Raw genomic sequence first — 20,329 nt, forward strand, 5'->3', positions numbered from 1 at the left:
CTAAGCAGAACTCCTGAGCCCGAAGAGACGAGTGACCCCGGACCCCCAGAGAGGACGAGCCGGGTGGGCTGGCTGCCTTCCGCACTTCTCAGTGACCATGCGGCTGGATACTCCTTTGGATACTCCTCAATAACTCCAGGAACATGGCTCTTCCCATCTCTTTTGGGGCTGCTCTACACAAAGACCACACTCTCTGCTACCTGATCTTGATGCAGCCACAAACAAAAGCTTGAGCCAAGCAAGAAACCTAGGCAACAAACCACAGTTCTAAATGAACCTCTTTGTAAAATATTAATCATAGAGCCAGCACCTTCACAAGACAGCGTAGCTTTGGGAATGTTCACTGGGACTCCACCTAGTTTAAAAAGAAATGAATAAATATAAACAGGAAGATGTCTGTAGAACGACAAAGGTGTTTTAGATAATCTAATACTAATTATATAGAAACATCTGTTCAAATAAGGCTTTCCACTTGCTTGGCAGACATGGAAACTTAAAGAACAGGTAATTATAACATGAACTCTGTTTTCTGAAGAATTTTAATGGTCCGATGGACTGTCTGGCCTGCCTGACTACATTCCCCATATAACAGGCACAATACGCAATAAGAGGAAAAAGCAAGGCGACTTAATCTGAGGATGCTGATCTACATAATAATAACTGACAGCATAGAGAAGCCACTCAGGTACTTGAAACAGAGGAAAAGCACAAGAGACCAAAGAAAAAAATAAAAATTACAATATAATTAATTATGAAACAGATTTTCCTGTTTAAAAAGCTAAGCTACCAGAGGATCCAAATAAAAAGCAGCAAAAAAGGCATTTTGATCCGAGTAATTCCTGGTTTAGGACTATAGAGACCTCTGACATTAAAACTGAAGACTAAAATTTGATTTTTTTTGTTCTAACAAGGAGAGATGAGTCTAGAGATCTGGAGGGCGAGAAGGACTGGAAAAAGCTACTTGTCTGGATCTCAAAGACTAAGTGAAGATGAGAGTGTTTGTCACCAGCAGATGTGCTCACGCCAGTGTCCACAGGATACGGAGTTCCTCTGAATATTCTTGCAACTGTAACTGCAATCTAACACTGCGCTCGGCTTTGGCTTTCTGGAGCACCCAGCAACCTGGCACAACAAACACCAAGAAAACCCAAGCAAATGGTCCAGCAAATGTTCAGAGAAACCACACACGATATGCCCACTGGCACGGCCTCCTTTTTTTGGAACTGTTAATATTGGTGGGTCTGCCAAAAACTTTAGTCACCTGCTAAATATACCCCATGCCTTGCTCCAAAAAAAAAAGATGACCAAAGCTTTCTATATGCATCATTATCCCCAAATCTATCTGCAGGAATTTATAGAAATCCAGAATTTTGCTTTTCTAAAAGTCATCCTTAGTTGCCAGACTTCTTCATGTTCTTCTGCCAGACCCAGCTCTACAATTTTCACAGCTTTCCCAACTGTTAATGGACTATTTCTGTTCTTTATAAAGGCCTTGATTCTAAACCTGTGGCATTAGCCTGCCAATATTACAGGAATTTCTGCACACTGGGAGAGTTTCTAATTTTGATTTTTTGTTTCAGAACATTTCCTGCTTTTGCACCTGTCAAAATGAGATAGGATTATATATGATTTTCTTATATCCTCAGCAAAATTAACATTCAGTCACCCACTTTTTTTGATTTCTTTTAAACTAGAAAAAAAATAAGAAAAATAAATGAGAAAAAAAAAGCCTGAATTTGAATCTTTTCAGTGAACAGAAATAAAATCTCTGGTATTTCTATGAAATGGTGGGTAATATAGGGATTTCCTTTGTTTTTATACCTGCTGTTAGCATTGAAGCTTCTTCTGCCCAGAAGGAGGTTGTTAACTGCTCTGGGGGGATGCACATGAAGTTGACCACCACTTCCCAGGGAGGTGCTGTCAGAATAAAGTGCATTTGCCCCAAGGTAAGGCAGAATCTACTTTTTTTCAACCAATAAAGCTGTATTAAGATTTTCTTGAGATAAACGACTGTTAGTTGGAGCAAAATATTCAGTATTTTCCTGGATTCTAGCTTACTGGCAAGTAGATAATTCTCTCCAGCTCGGAAAACTGCTTCCTAACTCATCTCTCTGTTATTTGTGGGTTATGATGATTAATGACAGTGAGAAGACAGCTATACTCCTCTTTCTGGGGAAAAAAAAAAAAGAAAACAAAACCCAATTACATAGATAAACATTACAGAGGATAGCAGCTCTGAGTACTTCAAGGAAAAGAGGGAATAAATATGCCCCCCATCTCACTGTGTAAGTTCAGTTAATAACAGGATCACGAGGGAGGGAGCGGATACACTCCCCCATGCACAGCCATATACCCCAGCTGTCACCGCTGAGCATTAATCAGCCACCAGCAATTCCTCATCTGCTGCCAGACATTAACATAAGACAGTTCCCAAACTTCCTGGTCCCAGAATCCAAATGGAAAGAGCAGGATAAAAGAACCCTCCTCCTTGCAGACAAGTCAGATGTCCTGGATGTCACCTCTCCGTTACCAAAATCTACCTGACGTCACCTCTGTAAGCACAAAGACAACACCCAGACAGCAGTTTTAAACAAGAAAAGCCTGATTGTCACGATTAAAAGACTAAAATATTCAACCTGTTTATTTAAACGTCCGTGAGGCCAGGTCATGTTGTGAACTGAACAGGGGAACTGATCTGGTTGTAAAAATACCTGCACGTCTTCCCCTTTGCTTTTTGGATAAGGCAGATCCCCATCTAACGAGGCTGTTCTGCCTGTGAACGGCCCCGTCAGCGGCGGCAGCAGCAAGAGGGCAGAGGTGCCCGCGGCGGCCGCGTGTTCGGGAACAGCGACCCGACGCCTCCGCTTCAGGAGCGCTGCCCCACGCTTGGCCCAAAGGCCACGGGCCAATTCAGCCAAAATCATTACTTTCCTCGTGAACTCCCTGTCCCTGCCCATCCAGAAAGACCAGGGATCAAAAATGGAAACATCCTCCCCTAAAACAGAGTGCAGGTTTTAAAAGCTCGAGGCTGGAGGGGGGTGAGAGTCTTGTTTGCTTAATGCTACATACCAGAATGCACCGCTGGCGCTGAGACTGCCTTGTGTTTGCCGAGCCCGGATGACCACACGAAACCCTCGGGGTATTGTGGTTTCCAGCCCGTTTCAGCGAGGGGGTGGGCAAGGGACCGCTGGTTGCTCTCCACGGCTCATCCCTGCTCTGGCTCTGCCATGGATGGCAATGAGGAGCTGGCTAGCGAGGTCCTGAACCGCCGACAACAACCGCGCGCTGGCCTGAAATCCCTAGAACTTGGTCAATGTGGGATGGGAGGCATCAAGGATTGAGACACAGAGAGGGAGGAAGAACCATCATCGTGGGACGAGATTTTTATCTATAGCAAAGATGCTCACTCCAAAGCAGGGAGAGATGCAGCTTTTTAAAAGCTTTTTAAAAAATCAGTCAAAGCAAGTACCAAAGATCTATCAAACTGGCAGTTCATGGGAATCATTAAATAAATAAGTCCTTGCCATGCAGGTGCAGGCCAATTAAATTAAAGAGGTATTTTACCTTAGTTTGACTGGCTTGTGTAGTTCTGAAAGCTACGTTTCATGGAGAAATTGGGAGATTTTATGAAGAGTAAATTGGGAAACTAAAAGAAGAATTGAAAAGAGAAAAAAGAACACAAAAAAAGTTTTATTGAAATAAAAGCAGATGCTCTAGAAAGCCAGACTGATTTGGATCAAACTAGTGAATAACTGCAGTGCTTTGAAAGGTTTCAACAGGAAGACCAAGATGCTCAAATTTCTATGGCTAGTTTTGTAATGTTAAGATCTTGAGGAGTCAAATATAACCCAAACAAAAAGGAAAAAGCTTTGCCTTTTTCCCAAGGCCAGCACATTCTCCCTTCACCCTGTTCCCCCAGTTGAGTCATTTAACACAATGTCAGTGCACACACACACACACACCCCGATTGCAACCACCCACCGGCTCTTTCCTTATCACAAAATGTCACTGTCAAGCCAAACTGCAGCACATTCACTGAACTAATAAAAGAACCACCAAAAACATTAGCTTGTATATGTACTACTACTTTACTAGATCTACTATTCATTGACATTAAAACATCAGCACCATTGGGCCAGAAGCAGTCTGCAACCGTAAGATTAGCTCCGGCTGACCAGCTCATCACATCGGGTTTCCCAACCGTAGCGGAAACTCCCTGCTTCCATCCAGGAGCGGTTTTAGTTTTCAGCAATACAACAACATTAACACAAAACAAAACATATAAACCACATCCTGCTGCCTGGCATGCCCTAGAATTTCTCCTTGTCCTGCCCACTCAGCACATCCTCCCAGCCCACACCGAAAGCCTTGCAAAGGCCCTTACCTCGATCCCGGGGAACTCTTCATCTCTTCCACTGATTTTGCACTCATGGTCTGCCACCTCAGGATCAGGGGGCCTCAGATAAGCGTTGAACTCTCTGGCCTCAAGCAGATAATTTCAGAGGCACTACTTACTCATACACATGACTAAATTTCTCTAAGAGGCCATTCCAAGTTGTGACATAGTCTCTTGGCTGTACTCATGTTGCTGGCCTACAAAGCAGAGCAGACTGCTGCCATTTGTTTGTCAGGATTTGTGCAATGATCTAATAATTTCAGTCCAGTCAAGTCACATCACAAGAGTAATCAATGGATCTGGCCCTAACGGGCCTTGGAAGAGAGGCTCAAGCCAAGTAAAAATTACTCTCCAGGGAAAAATCAGCTTTAATACTGGTTTAATCTGCTGTAACTACTCTAAAGAATGAAAGCATTTGTGAAATGATCATGCAAGAAAGACTCGTGGGAGGAAGAGGTAACTAAGAAATTAAACTACCCAGCAGAGAGCAAGTTGTGGTTTGCTTCTCTACTGGGAACAGGAGCTTTACAGCTTGCTGCGAGCTCGGAGGACACCGCTTGCTGCTGGTGTGTCCATGCAACTGCTTGTTACTCATCAGCCTGGCTGGCCCCGCTCTCCTCCCAGCCAAGCTGCCATTAAACTCATGGGTTTTCTTGAGCTCTTGCTTGGCAAAAATGATGGGTTGATACATAACGCAGGTAAAATGAATGGCTCCCGTGTTTAAGAAAAGGTGAAAGGGAGAGAAGTAAATGACAGATTAACAGTACCAAGCAGAAGAGACCTGAATCCACACACAAGAAATCAGAAATCACTATCAGTAATGTATTTCCACCATACCTATTATCTTGAAAGGCTTCCTGTATTTTTTTCAAACTATACAGAGAATCCTTTCCTCAACCACAAAATGAAGCTACCCCTAGGGCAGGACAAGAGACATAAGAAAACAGATCAATCCTGGCTTAGTTTACGCACTGACATTTGATAGTCTCATCCAAGCCATGTAAGCATGTTTTACAAATAAGCACAGTCCCAAAAAAAGGCTAACCCTTGGATAACCCTGCCAGGCACCTTGTTCCAACTGGAGAAGTTAACATTTCCCATTCAACTGCTTCTTTTAAGTTGGTTTTTGTATGTTCTGAGTCATTTTTTCCACCTCTTCCCAGTAACAATCCTCACATCACCTGCAGATGTTTAGATGATAAACAAAACTCCGCAACCACCGTGTCAACCAATGTCAGAGAAACTTAGCACTCCTGTTCAGAAATACAGGCTGCCTCCCAACGCGTTTCCAAGGCAAACTAAATGTTTGAAAGGCTTCAATAAATACTTTTGCACTGGATAATACTTCATTCTTCCACACAACTCCCATGAAATGTTCCGGTTATTTCACAGGTGTCCTGGCCCAGATTCATATATATGTACACACACACACACATATATATATACACACACACACGCACATTAATAATTCCTTTGGCTTGAGGCGGCCAGTATTGGAGCTTAAAAACTAGCTTTACTCATGAACTACAGCAGTATTCACTACTGTTTCCTATCTTTTTCTTAACGATTTTATAGGTGTTTTCATTGCAAAAGCTCCAGATGCTTTATAAATATGAATATTCAGAACCCTCAGGAGTTGAGAACAGGAAGTCTCCAGCGGTAACTTCCCCACCTTGCAAGTAGAGGTCTGGCAAACAGGTCATGCAAACTGCCTTGGGCCACACTCCACAAAATAAAAGTCATTAAGAATGATTGTGAAAATGGTTTAAAGTTTTGAAATAGAAGTCAGTAAAAGCTTTTAGGATCTAGCACTACTACAAGTATTCTCCTTGACTCCTTTCTATATACTCGTAGACCCTTAGCACTATGTAGAATAACCTTAAAAGGGATGATCCTGGGGTATTATGCATTCCTGTAATTATTCTGAACAAACCATTCCCATTAGACACCAGCAGTGGATTGCTTTGCAAGTAACACCCCAGTCAGGATGCTTCCCTTTGGTGCACCTTCATCTCTCCACAATCTTGAACTCAGCTAGCTGAATTTCTTTCAGATTCCCCTGCCTTAACTAGTCAGCTTCCAAATGGTCAGCTGGGGGTCAGTGATTTCCTTCCTGCTCCTTAGCAGCACCGACCAGCCCACCCAGGACTTGGGGTTATCACAGCTGGGCCTTGTGTCCTGAATCTTGCTTGCTAGTCACAGCACCACTCGGGGCTGCCAGGCTCTGAAAATGTTGCTGTTGGAATCTGTATTCTTGTGTTTACAAGAAGTCTTTGTTGTGGAACTGTGGCCATGTTAGCCAAAAGCTAAGCACCCCCCTGTCCTTGGCTAGAGCTTGTATCCATCTTCCCCCAACAGCAGAACGTGACAAAGTAGGCTCTATTCTCCTAAACACATGGAAGCCAACAATTTATTCTGTTATAACCTGCCTCATCATAGAGGAATTAAAGGTCAGATGTTAGACTCCGGCATCCGGTGATACCCGCAGAAGAAACAAAGTGTTTTAAAAATCTGTCCCCTCAGATACCAAGATAGTAACTTTAGGAAAGAAAAAAAGTCATAAATGAACTACTGAGTGTCTGCTAAATGTCTGGAAAAGAAAGCAAAAACAACAAGCAAGGAAAGCCTGGATGTCATGAGCAGGGAACCAGAGGTCAAGAATTGATTGCCTGTATTTAAAGCTGGAGCACAAACTAGCATAGATCAATAATGAGGCCTATTTTGGGGGTATTCCGAAAGAATCAAATCTGGAGTGCCACATGCCAAGATTTACATGTTCCTGAACGCGTATAGAACTAAGCTCATCCAAGCAGAAACAAAGCCAAACACATATGCTTCTATATATCACATATCACACACAATTTTTGGCATCCTAATTGTCAAAATCAATGTAAAGACACCTGAGGCAGAAATTGCATTGTATTCCAACTTCCAAAGCCGGGGCTCCCAGCACGGCATGGAATATATTAATAGAATTTATTCTGTCAACAGTGATATTATTGCAACTTTCTCTATGATTGAAACAAGTTTTGACCACATAGTTCAACACAAAATGCTCTGTGTTTTTCAGTCATGCTCCTGCCTTATGAACAATGAGGACACATTAAAATGCAACTTAGTACAGTCTGCACTTAACGTCCGAAAAGGGTTTTGGAACTGATCAGGTGCAACAGAAGTATAACCCCTTCCCTCTCAATAAAAAATGCTGAAATCAATTTCAGGACAAGAGGAAAACAAAGGCTGAAAGAAATTTTCAAAACCCGCAGAGGATCCAGGCATTCATTTATCATTTATGTTAATAGTAATAAGCTGCTGAAATGTCAGCACGGGCCCTGAAAAGTCTGACAGTTACCTCAAATTCTCATGAGCAGTTAGTGCCCTTCCCCATGCCATTATACACCTCTCCCTTCAGTTCTTATCACCAGTTATACCCTCTTCAAGTGACAGTGACACGTTTTTCAGTTCAGCAAGCTTCCCAGAGTTTGCAGTAGGCCGGATTCCGGGCCGGGGAGGGTACAGCCACACGTTTCAGCCTAAAGTTTCATATTCCCTTAGGGCAGCATTTCTTCTGGTGACTGGCTCCTGGCAGCTTTTGTGTTCTTCATTAGCCTGCTGATTAACATACTGCTAGAGAGTTCTCCACTGCACCTAACTGCTGTTCCAGCAGTCACTGGCAGGTCTATTGTGAGATCCTATGGCAGCAATGAAGCACTGCCTGCCCCTTGCTTTTCTGCACAATACCCGAGGTCAGGTATATGGATTTGCTTTTAAAAGAATAGCTACGTGTCTTATGTGAAGTTATAAGATTATCAACTGTTAACGGTTGTAATGGAATTTTGTGAATGAAATTCCCAGGACAACTGTAAGAAATGGAGTGGCAGGAAATTCGGCTGCATTCTGGTTTTATGCACGCTAAACGGTTTTAGGCTTGAACAGAAACTAATAAACAAACAGCAAAGATCAGTGGGCCTACTGTTTTTGACTCGATCAGTGTCAAAGAAAGAAGTAAAACGAACCAAAGCACAGTCAAAACTGTAATGCAGCATCGGGAACAAATTATTGTTCTTTTGTAACGTACAGCATAGACGTTTGACACAAGGGGAATTAGACATACCTGAGAGGAGCTCTTCGCTCTCCATAAAATCTGCTACTGATTAACATGCAAGGCACCACACTTCAGGAAGGACAATGGTGAGGAGCCCTTCCACAAAGGCATCATTGCAAAACCTGGGGCCTGGAAAATTGCAGGCCTCAGGCCACAAACAATGTGGAGGCTTCCACGCCAAGCGGTGGATCCTAGCAAGTTGTACATCCCTAAATTAGCTTTACAACTTTTTAGCTGCATCATGCAGACCACATAGGGTAACACATCAGGCAGGGAGGGCCCACCTTGCAGGCGATCCATGCGGAAGAGCACGGGATTTCTTTCAGAAAAGCCTCCCCGAGGACAGGGCTGAGATCTCAGATACGGAGCAGTAATGAAGCGCATTTCCAAGTCACAAGGTAAACAGCAGTAATTTCACGAGCAGCCTCCGAAACATCCGCATTATCCGTGACCAGAGCCGCTGCTCCCGCTCAGCGGGACGCTGCAGTGACCCCCCGAGAACAATAACCCACCGCGAGAGCCCGCGGGCTGCGCGGAGCAGCCCCATATTTCACCCGCGCCGGGCGCAGCCCTCCGCACCCTGCAGACCTTGCTCGTGCTCCTCCACTCGCCCTGGCTGGTTGCCCATCTCGGGCCCGTTCTCCGGCTCCTCGCAGGCTTTTCAACACGCCGGTGTCCTGCTCATGCTGCGGGGCAGGCGCAGAGCTGCCGTCCTCTGCCCCAACGTCCACGCTCCAGTCAACTCCAAAGGGGGAAAGTCAGCGCCTTCCTAGTTCCTGGCACCAGGAACAGAGCCTGCTGCTCATGCTGAAGCAGCTGTGGCTCTGCCTCCTACCTCATTACAATATTATGCACTGAAGGGCGGCCTGTGCAGTTAATTAGCTGCCTGGCTGCTGGAATAAAAGGAAGGGGGAGAAGGAGGCAGGGACAGAGAGCGGGAGGGACTCAATGTGCAGTGGAGGCCACTTAGAGGCGGCGGAGCAAACTGCAGGCAGCTGGTAAATAGCCACCGCATGGATAATTAACAAAATCGTCTTGTGGAAGGCTTAATTGCAGCAAGAGAGTTAAAAAAGGGAGAAAATAAAATCTTTAATGTGTTTCTTAGGCTTAAACAGGACTGAAAATAAAAAGTAGAGAAATTAAGCCAGGTAGTTGTAAACTCGCTGTCTCAAATCAAAGAAATTCTGAGATGATTCAGCATGATAGGAACAAAATTTTTCTAATTCTTCAGTATAAGAGGGCGAGTTAGCTGTCAATCTGAATTTTTCATTTTCATTGTTCTTGCTCTAGCACTTTTTCATTGAAACTGAAAGTCCGCATTTAACTTTCTATATTTGGATGGTGTTAAACACACATTTGTTGACTTCTGTCTTAAAATATGCCCTGTATAGAATGCTTCATTTAATGAATGAACCATTCCATAGAAAAGGATCATTGATAGCACATTCTTTTTCTAAAAGTCATCTTACAGACTCTTAAGTTTTGCATCAGGTGTTCATGTTGCCAATCAGTTCTCAGAAGTGCAGACACAAATCTGTCGAATTGGTGTTGAAACATCTCCAAGACAAAAAGATTTTCTTTTATTATAGACTACAGAGTGACTTCTGCTTTTCTTAAATGGGATTCACCAGAGGGATTGCATTAGTCAACATAATCTCTTGGGTTGTTAAATCCTGACACTGAGCATTTATTATTTCAACACCTGCTTTCTATTTCTCTAGCACAAAGGAGAAGAGTGGAAAAGGATCCCAGTGCAGTAGGGGGTGCAGCCTGCAGTAATTATGAGATGTAATCACTGGGTTCCAGCAAACACACCTGAAATCTGAGCACTCCAAGAGCTACGTTGGGAAGAGCAAGTCTGTTCTTTTTGACATTGGCTTGAAATGCAAGTGAGAAATATTCTGGCACCATGATAGGGAGAATGATGTCAAACAAAAGGCTTCTAGGCCAAGTCCACAGTGAAAATGAAGGCGCAAATTTTAAAATACAGCCAGCTGGGGATGCAGATTGTTGCTTATATGGAGCAGCAGCTCACATGAGGGAAAAGAAAGAGGGCTATGGCAAGCACAACCTGCAGGGTGGTGCCCAGGTGACGAGTTGTGCTATCCAGCCATGACAGACATATGGCTGAGTTGTCAGCCATTTATCATCCAAGCTTTTCACATTATTTCCCCTTCCTCCTCAGTAATCAAGTTACAAAATTGAATACAAGTTACAAAATATGAATAAATGAACAATTTAATATCCATAAAGCCGACTAGCTGGATTTTTCCTAGGCGTAAGGGCTGACTCATTCCTTTCCATTATCCTATGGGTATCCACATGTGGGACAGCCAAAAAAGCCACAAACACCCCATTTTATATAGGGAGAATGGCAAGAAATTACTCAAACTGTGAAATATTTAACTCTTTCAAGTCACTGCTTTACTAGCCACAGCCTTTTCTCACATCCCAGTCCCACAGTATAGCAAATTACCACAATTTTTGGAAGTTCAAATTGTAACCCATCAAAAGGAAGAGGGTGAAGATGCCTCAGGTGGATCTCAGATTTGCAGTGGCCAGGTCACTGCCAGTCTTTTCAGAAGAACATTAAGTACACGTAGGGGGGATGAGAATTCGACACAGACATGCACAGTAGTGAAACTCAGAGAATTAGGAGTTCAAACACCACAGTGTTCTGTAACATCTGCACTGAAACCCAGAAGAAAGAGCAAATGCAGTATTTTTCCACCACATTTAATCCTTGTAGTGAGGATATCTAGTGAGGTCACAGATAAGTTCATGGCACAAGAATGCAGCCTTCCAGGAACCCATCTGAGATGTAGCTGTCAGTCCCTCCCCTCCTACTTTACAGAATTAAATTCTAATTCAAGCCAAAAGTTGCTGGAAAAAAAAAGAGAGAGAGAGAGAGAGAGAGAAAACACCACAACAGTGGAAAAAAAATTAACACAAGGAATACCAAGCCCTCTCCTGATATGCAGACTTGCTAGACCAGGCGAGCTTTGCGTGCCTTTCTTTCCTCCCTCCCCTTCTCCACGTGCAAACACAGTGGCACTCTGCCAAGGCGCTTTGGCGGATACTTTAGGCCTAGAGAATTAGTGTTAAGGATCATTTCTCTTCAAACAAGCTGAAGGAAAGCTGATAATTAACCTAAGGCAGGTAGTCATAAGGTTGTGTTGACTTTGCTGAACTACTTCACTAGAGCCTGAAAAGAAACAAAAACAAACCAAGAGATCAGAGATGCTTAGTACTGCAGGGCTATCCAAGCATGTTCTCCTCTCTGTCTAGGTGTCTCTGGTAAAGCTTTTGTGATCTTCACAGTTTGCTTACAGCTGTAATGGATCTTCCCTACCCATGTTAGCTTGAGCCAATTAACTGTCAGCAATTTAGGGAGTTAAGTCATTATGGGCTTTAAGATTTAGCATTTTTGTATCCTCACCACACACTGAATCCTCTTAACTGGCTCACATCCCGGGGGTAAACACGGCCAGTAAAGTCCTCCCCAGGGGAGTGTACACCAGCAGGAAAGGGGCTCCTTTATTTCACAAATTGTTTTAACAAAAAGTTGCATGCAAAATCTTGGAATGTTGCAATGTAGATTCAATATTGGAAGTGAGAATTGTGCAGTAGATGAAGACAGAAAAGAAAGCTACATACTGGAGACAGTGCAGTCTGTAGAAGTCAATTCCTACCTGCTTAGCAATGCAAGGTGACTGTGGAGTGTATTAGTGCCTCTTAAAGGAATTGCATCTCAAATTAATTGTTATCCTGCACAGAATCAAATATTGGAAGTCTCCATAAACAGCAAAAAGGTGCTGTTCTCACTCCATTCCCAATCTAAGAGATCTTACACAACAACAAGATGACAAAAGAATGTTCATGATGTTGGGCAAGCTTTATATGCCATTTTCGGAACAAAAAGAGAGCATCCATCAACAGATTCCTTTGATTCAGGGAATCAAGGGCGTGAAACTTCAAGCCAACAGTTATCAGAGTTTACCAATGATAACACCATGGCTCTTTTTTCATTAAAGGATTAGTGAACTCCTTTTGCAATACTAGAAGAAGCGCTTTTCTGATTAAAATATCCTCCTGAGGTAACATTTATCAGAATGGAGAAAGATTCCTGAAGAACAGCCATGCAAAGCAATGTATCATTCTGCACAATTCCAAAACATAGAACTGTCCTTTAGTTACAGGAAGAAAGAGTGGAGATTAGAAGAACTTGAACATTTAATATGGTGACAAACACCATCACACCAAACTGCTTTTCAGCAAATGCAGTAGTGGTGGGGATAAGCACTTGAATGTATCATTGTTATGCACTATCTCCTACTCAGGATAAAGAGAAAAAAAGAGCTCTGCTGAAAACCAGATACTGCTTCTAAGACAGATTCATTGGTTCTATTCAGGTTCAGACTTTAGTTCTGAAAAAGCAAGTCAGCTGATGAAGCAGCCTGAGAAACCACACATACCGATCTGTTACTTACATGTCAAGGATAACTGATACTTCATATTATAGCTGGAAGAGCTTGATATAGAATGAATGTATTTGCCAGAAATGGGGATACCTGAAGTATTCCGAATACTTTCTGGACTGTATTCCCTGCCCAGGCTAGGCATAGCTCTTTTTTCCTTATGTCCTGCACACACAGCATATGACTTTTGTTGTTGTTAAACCTGACAGCTAATAGCTACTGGCACTAAAATAACAGCTAGGAAGTATGATTCAACTAGACAGCCTTGAGGGAAATTTTCAGAAATTCTTGAATTGGGAATTTGAAGGGAGTGACAGGGACCTAAGAGTCAGCATTTAGTGTGATCTCCAGGGTTCGCTGAGCAAGTAATTTCACCTTTCTAAACCTCAGCTTTCCGTCTGCACGCTGCCGCTACCACGCAACGCTCTTCAGGAGAGGGAAGTGATCACGTATGCTTTGAGGTTCCCCGACTGTGAAATAGCAGGGTTAAACATTATTTGTTTTATAAACCTCAGTGTGCCACAATCTGAATAACCCTGATCTGCTGTAAGTCCAAAATCTGAGGAGAAGAAGGGATTGTAAGTTACTCACATAGATACTTCTCTATTTAAGCACTGTAAAACGATTACTTATTTGCTTCATGGATTGGATGGCTTCATAAGTACACACCTTAAAAAATAAACATTTTACTAGATTAACAATCTCCTCCTTGTCTTCCTCCTGTTTTGCAATTTTTCCATTTTTTTTCCTTCTACTAGAACATTAAAAGCCATGCAATAGCTCTGAAAGTTTAGTTTTAATGTAAAATCAAATTGCTGCTTCAGGACAGAACACTGAAAGCACACCATGGCTCAGGAAGGCGAATCCAAGACCGCTCTCTCTGCGTGTCATTTCCCATTACTCGAGGTTTCAAAACTGCCAAGCAGTAACAAAGCCAAACATCACAGCCCTGAACTCCCAGGCAAAACCCATCTCCAGTTCCATTTGCTCAATCCCTCTTGCCAAGAAGGGAGACATGAGATTGGCCTCAGCCTCTTTAAAGTTACTTGTGATTTACAGCATTAGCTTCCAACAAGGCAGACAGGGTAGCATATGTCAGCAAAAGGAAGAACGAATGGCTTAAACTGCACCAAGGGCAGCATAGAAACTAACCTACTTTAAACAAGCAAGCTTGTGTCAATTATTTATTATCTGCAGCATTTGGAACACGTTATTTATTATTCAAGGTCAACACACAAATGTTGGACAGTTACACCCAAAGAAGAAAGCAACCTAAGCCTTTTATTTGTCCCTATAACTATTTTCTTTTAATTTCTCTTACACGAGACCAAGTAACTGCCACTACAGTATAGCTGGAACTAATATACTAACCTTTCACTGAAATAATCAAATCACTCAGCTGCATAACAGACAAAGAAAGCTCAATGTTAACAAGCACAAAGGGGGGAAAAAAAAAGAAAAGAAAAAAACAGTTAAAACATGAAAGAAAAGGGCAGGACTGATGAAGGTGACTAGAGAAGCCACAGAAATTGGTTTCAGAACAAAAATTCAAGATCTACCCAGCTGGCTGTGGACACTAACATCTGCATTTCCCAGTTACAGGAATGTTCTTGGTTAGTTTAGTTCCACAGTCAGTGTTGGAGCTTAGGCCCTGACTGGGATCAAGACTATCTGGGATGCCATTCAGTAAGGCACAGTTCCTGCTGTTCTCTCTACTGCATGTTCCCAGGAACATCTTGTCCTTCATCATATGCAACTTTTATTTTTTTTCTAAGCAACAATATACTGTATTATAACAAGTCTATTCGTGTTTGTTCACAGCACAATCATCCAAAAGCAACATTCAGCTTCGTAAGCTTGCTCACTACTATCTAGCACCTTTCAGTGGCCGTGGTAGTATCAAATCTTCTCCAAATCCAGCTCGATTATGGTGCATGGAACAACTGTGAAAATGTAGGTATGCAATATATGTATATCTGTGGATAGCACCTATAAGATCTGGGCCAGTTCTAGACTGAAAGGAATTACTTACTGTTTGTCCATGCAATATTCAGTCCAACACTTGTATTTTTTTACTCAGCATTAATATTATCATCCACACTTTTACACATGTTAATGTAAAGCAATATATGAGTTCTAATGATGTAATTTAAGCTGGCAAAATAGTATCCAAATGTAACTTGGCCTCCATAAACCATTTTACCCTTTGTATTTAATGTAGTCATCATCATAAATCCTATCCCTCCCCCAGTTATTATACATGTGTGCACAAGGGGGCTCTCTATTCCAGTGCTTTTATTTTATATCTGACATACGTATTCCATTGTGGACTCCCTGCAGAGCTGTTTCCCTGGCTGATTCCCAGGATCCTGAGCTGCATCATCTGAACAGGTTTCCTTCTCGCACTGTCCCTCCCAAGCATCTTTTGCCAGAGCTATTATGGCTCCTTATTGACCGATGAATCTTGAGTGCCTTTGGAGGCAACTAGTCACTATTTGAGTGTCTGAACCCTGACTAACTGCAGAACAGGATCTATGTGTATTTGCATTACTATGAATCATTTATACTACTGCAATATGCACTGTTCAGCTGCTGGGGGGCAGGATTAAAAAAAAAGAAAGAAAGAAAGAAGAAAAAAAAAAAAACACGGCTAGTAACAAAGCTCTGTTCCTTGCTCAAACACAGCCGCAGCCTGCAAAGCCTGGGACAGATACGGAGGTCATGGGACAAATACGGAGGTCACGGTCAAATTTATTACCATCTCGCACTCCCTTAGAAATGCCACCAGAGAGCAGACAGAAGCGTCTGCAGCGCAGCTGGGGACAGCGGCTGTTTGCACAGCAGCCTCGCTCCGCAGACGGTGTCGCTGCCTCCGCACAGGCCCCGAACCGCAGGGCGGCGCGGAGGGGACCGGCTGGCGGCGCGCGGGGACGCGAGCACCGGCCGCGCTCCGCCCGCGCCCGCAGCGCCCCCGCGCGGCCGCTCGGGGACGCACCCGCGCCGGCCGCCCGACCCGCGAGCGTCCCCGTCGCTCCCGCCGGGACAAGCGCGAGCGGCCCGGACCATCCACCGGCCATCGGGTCCCCCAAATCCCCACGTGGACACCCGAGTTGGGGCTCGGGGACTGGAGGTTCTTTCTAGGAAGTCAAGTTCGCATTTAAGGATGCAGAAGTCACTTCCAATCCCTGCTTTGTGGGAAGTCAAGGAAGACTCTGCCTAATGCACAAATTCAGCACAAACTTGCTACAAACTGGTGGCACTTACAGATTCTTATTTCATTGTTAAATAACAAAAATGACCTCCTGATCAAAAGTGAACTCATTGAATTCATTACATGCGTTGTCTTAATTCAGACAACGACGGCATACAGAACAGGTGAATTATGTTTCTGCTACTCCATTTTTTCTCCAATATTTTTTTCCATTGCCCTTTTCCCAAAAGACAACTAATGTACTTTTTGGGAAGTCATTACAGAACAGCCAAGTCTTCCTCTGAGACCAAGTTTGGGAAAGCATCTGCCTTTTCTTATTTTTAAGACTGGGGGGAGATTCCAGACTTGTGAGGTGTAGAGCATACTGCAAAGTCAGTCTGCAAAACACAGTTCATCCCTTCTGATACGCTCAGTACTACAGTAGCAAAGTTTGCTATGCTACAATATATAGGCAATATGCAAAACTCAGCTCTGTTTCTGGTAAAACCAAGTGTCACTTGCAACAAATGTCATATAAAATACACCGCCTTCCAGTACTTTTGTATCTACCTGTGCTGGGCTTCAGTCGACTCTCAGCAAGTTCAGAAATTGCGCCTGTTGTAATGGTCTTCTTCAGTCTAGACACTCCTGAAACTGCTGTCATCCCCGGTTTTGTGAGCATATCATCACTGCTTGCCCTCTTCAGCTGCAAGAAAGATTTTGTGAGCAGAGGATTAAGACCTGGGATGGACCCAACAGCTAGGTCATTATACAGGGTAAGAAGATGATGAAAAAAATGCCAAGATCCTGGGAGAAAAGGAACATTTTCAGAAAAAAAAAATAAGCCCAGAGAAACCCCACAGAAACAGCAAGCAATGACATCATGGTGGGAGTTAATATTGTCTTTCTTACTAGAGACTGTAGGACTCAACAGAAGAGAAACTGAAAACTATTCACAAGAAAGCTCTTTGTTTACATGACCACCAAGGAAATCACTCACAGCACAGAAATGCAACATTGCACAGAATTCTGCAGAACTCTAAAGATTTATATAATAGTGATATATTCCTTAAGAATGGAAGAAGTGAAAATGTTTGATTTAGTAGATATTTTACAGGATTTTTTTTCAAAATGATTAGCTAATAGCACTGTAATTTACTTAGCGAGGTTTATTGTACATGACAAATCAAGGGACCATTCTTGCTGTGCATTTTGGCAGGGGGGACAGGGGTTTGTTGGTAAATTCTGACTTACTCTAAGCACGTCCTCAAGAAATCCATGCTATTCGAGCACCATGAACATAGAGAAACACTGCAATAAAGTTGCTTCAACAAGCGGAAGTAGTAATTTATCTCAGAATTTGATCAACTACTTCCTTATTTGAGTGCCTCCATAACAGCCTCTAATTACTACCCTGAAGAGAAGTATTTTAAGCATTTTTGAAGACCAAGACTTTTAAGCATTTTAGAAGATCAAGACTTTAGAGCAGAGCTTTTCAATGCTTTTCAGTCTGTGGATACCTTAACTGCTTTCACATATCAAAACCACTTCCTTAGATGTTGTCCAGTGACACCCGAAGGGTCCATGAACCACAAGCTGGAAACCACTGCTCAAATTAAAAGGGAAGAGTCCACACAACAAACATAACTCCCTGTTTAGTGGTTCTTGAATGCAAAAATCTTTAAGCAAAATGAAATCTCTCTCTCTCTCAACTCCAATTCTTTCCCTCTTTCGTCTCTTCCTCTGACTCAGCCTGTGGTTTCCTGGACCTTGTGAGCACATAAGTTTCAATAGCCAAAGTGCTGATCTGCTCCAGGAAACCAGACATCTAACTGTTTTGCCTTCTGGCAGAGCCTTTGCCAGCTCACTTGTAGGAGCCAAACAGAACAATCTGACTTTCTGACCTTTAGAAAAGGCGCTCTGCAGTCTCTCTAAAGTGGCTTTTCAGTAAGTTCTCTCTCACAGCTACCTCTTCCTAACTGTTTCTTCAAGGAAGACTACTTTGATGATCCTGCATTAGATGAACAAGAACATGAAGATGTTAGCTGTGGTTAGGAAGATAACCCTCTACATTTAACACCGTACATGAATCAACCCTATCAGCTTCCCTAGCCTTCCTGCACTAGTCACCTCAGCAGCATTCCCTCTCAAGATGCTTGCCTCACTCACAGAGCAAATATTTATGACAGCCGTAACTTGCCTGCAGGCCTAGGCTGAAATACCCCATTGATAACATGCTTGGGGCATCCAGGAGCCTGCAAAGCAAGTGAAGTAGATCACTCCTCTGCTTGAGAAACTCTGAGGATTAAAGATTATTATTATTATTAAAGATTCATTACATTGTTACGTATTGCTTACCAAGCAGTGCTACTGAAAACAGTTATAAACAGGAAGCCTATACTCCCTTTTCACCACTGTTATCTTGGTCTGCATTTGGGCCCTGAGATTATTTTTTTTTGCTGGCTATGAGCATACAGATGCAACAGCATTTCAAGTGCATTACTCTGTTCTCTTAAAAACGCTACTTTGGCAGAAGCTTTGGTATTTTTTAAAAGATGTGTACATGAAAAAACAGGTTTTATAAAATGCTTGTGTTCCTTTGCGTGGAATAGTTTTTGTTAATATATTTTGCCTTAATAGAAACATTTTAACAGATTTTAGGAATTCTATATGACCATTAATAAATCTCTTTGAATTTCTTTATACGCATTTCTATCAATTGAGCTAAGAATATTATTTTTCTCAGTCTTCAGTGTTAAAGTAATTCCTTGGCACAGAGGCTGAAACAGAACCCACTCGTGGCTTGTAAAGATACAGTGTCTCCTCTACTCTGTAGAGGATATTTTCAGAAATGCACCTAAATCCAATATACAGAGCACTACAAAACTGCCTCCCTGTGCTTAACTAAGTGCCTGAGCCCAATGGAAACCTCGAAATGCTGGGATGTTCCAGGACCAACCCCAAGCTTCAGCCCGGAACTAGGCTAGTTCCGGGCTCTCCCTGGCTAGTACCTTGCTGAGCCGAGACTCGAAGGCAAGGGAGGTTGAGGACTTGGAGGTCTTCATTCCTGTCGAGGTGGTGGAGAGCGATTTTGTACGGTCCGTGCCGTGACTCCCTGGCTTTGCCGTTGCACTCCAGGGCCTGGCCGTGCTCTTCATTTTCTTTCCAAATAATTAAATCTGCAGATAACTTAAAAATTAAAAAAAAAAAAAAAAAAAAAAAGGAAAGAAAAAAGATTCATATGCAAAGAACAGACTTCACAGCAACTGGACACTAAACAGAGAAGCAGAGAGATCTGGAATCAGTTGAATAAGATGTAATAACCCATGCTTGGGTCCTCACCAAAAACATGTGTCCTAATTAAAAGTACTTACAAGTCAAATTCCGGGTCACCAAATGCTTTAAATGTCAACAGATTTTAAATTTGGGATCAGGATCTAGATTTCTTTCTAGTTTTACTGCCTGTTTTTTCCACTCCTGAGGCAGTGGAAACACTCAGGCAGAAGAAGGTTTTCACCTGTACTTGGAAGCTGTGGGCTGTACTGCCTGAAGATGCAGGAACGTGGTCATGATGGGTTCAGTTCAGGTCAGCAGCAAACAGAAATCGTCATTAGTTTAGAACTCTCTTTTCCCCATTCTTACTCTAAAATGAATTTATTTTATTTACAGTGAGCACTGCTAACAGACAGGTATCTATAGCATAAAAATGCTAGATTTTAACAACCTTGGGGAGAACAAGAACTGTGGAAGTCAGACTTCTTATCAGCTTCAGGCAGAGCACCCATGAAGGTCCGGAAGGACAATAAAAGACTCTTTTATTTAAGTGCAAAAATCCACAGTAATTCAAGACATCATCAAGAAGAAAGAAAATACGTCTTTACTGTCAGATCCAGAATCTTCAACTGAAATAGAATTCACTTTAAAAGAATTCATATGAAAAGTAAGTTTCCTTGTCATATGGAAAATGTCGTATCTTTATCAAATTCTTCTAGAGAATTAGCAGCTGATGTTACGACAGTGATAAAAAAGATGTTTCACAATACCAAGATTCACAAAACATGGTAAAAATATCATCTTCTTTGGGAAAAAAAAAAAAAAAAAAACAGTAGTACCAGTATTCCCCAGAGATAGGCTTATGCAACAGATAAATCCTGCCAGGA

General features: G+C 42.6%; 1 protein-coding gene across 1 annotated transcript in view; it reads right to left on the reverse strand.

Annotated features, from left to right (window-relative positions):
• Positions 1 to 20,329, reverse strand: part of SPECC1 (sperm antigen with calponin homology and coiled-coil domains 1) — an 80,806-nt gene that overhangs the window by 41,860 nt on the left and 18,617 nt on the right. Inside the window, exons 2-3 of the mRNA XM_088533096.1 lie at positions 19,181 to 19,358; positions 16,740 to 16,875 (exon numbers count right to left, since the gene is read on the reverse strand). Coding sequence (XP_088389222.1) covers positions 16,740 to 16,875; positions 19,181 to 19,327 — 283 coding nt within the window. The 5' untranslated portion in view covers positions 19,328 to 19,358. The remainder of the gene's footprint in view (positions 1 to 16,739; positions 16,876 to 19,180; positions 19,359 to 20,329) is intronic.

Source organism: Tinamus guttatus, unplaced genomic scaffold (genome assembly GCF_059628265.1).
Source record: "Tinamus guttatus ecotype Peru unplaced genomic scaffold, ASM5962826v1 Tinamus_guttatus_pri_ptg000480l, whole genome shotgun sequence".
NCBI classification, from domain to species: domain Eukaryota; kingdom Metazoa; phylum Chordata; class Aves; order Tinamiformes; family Tinamidae; genus Tinamus; species Tinamus guttatus.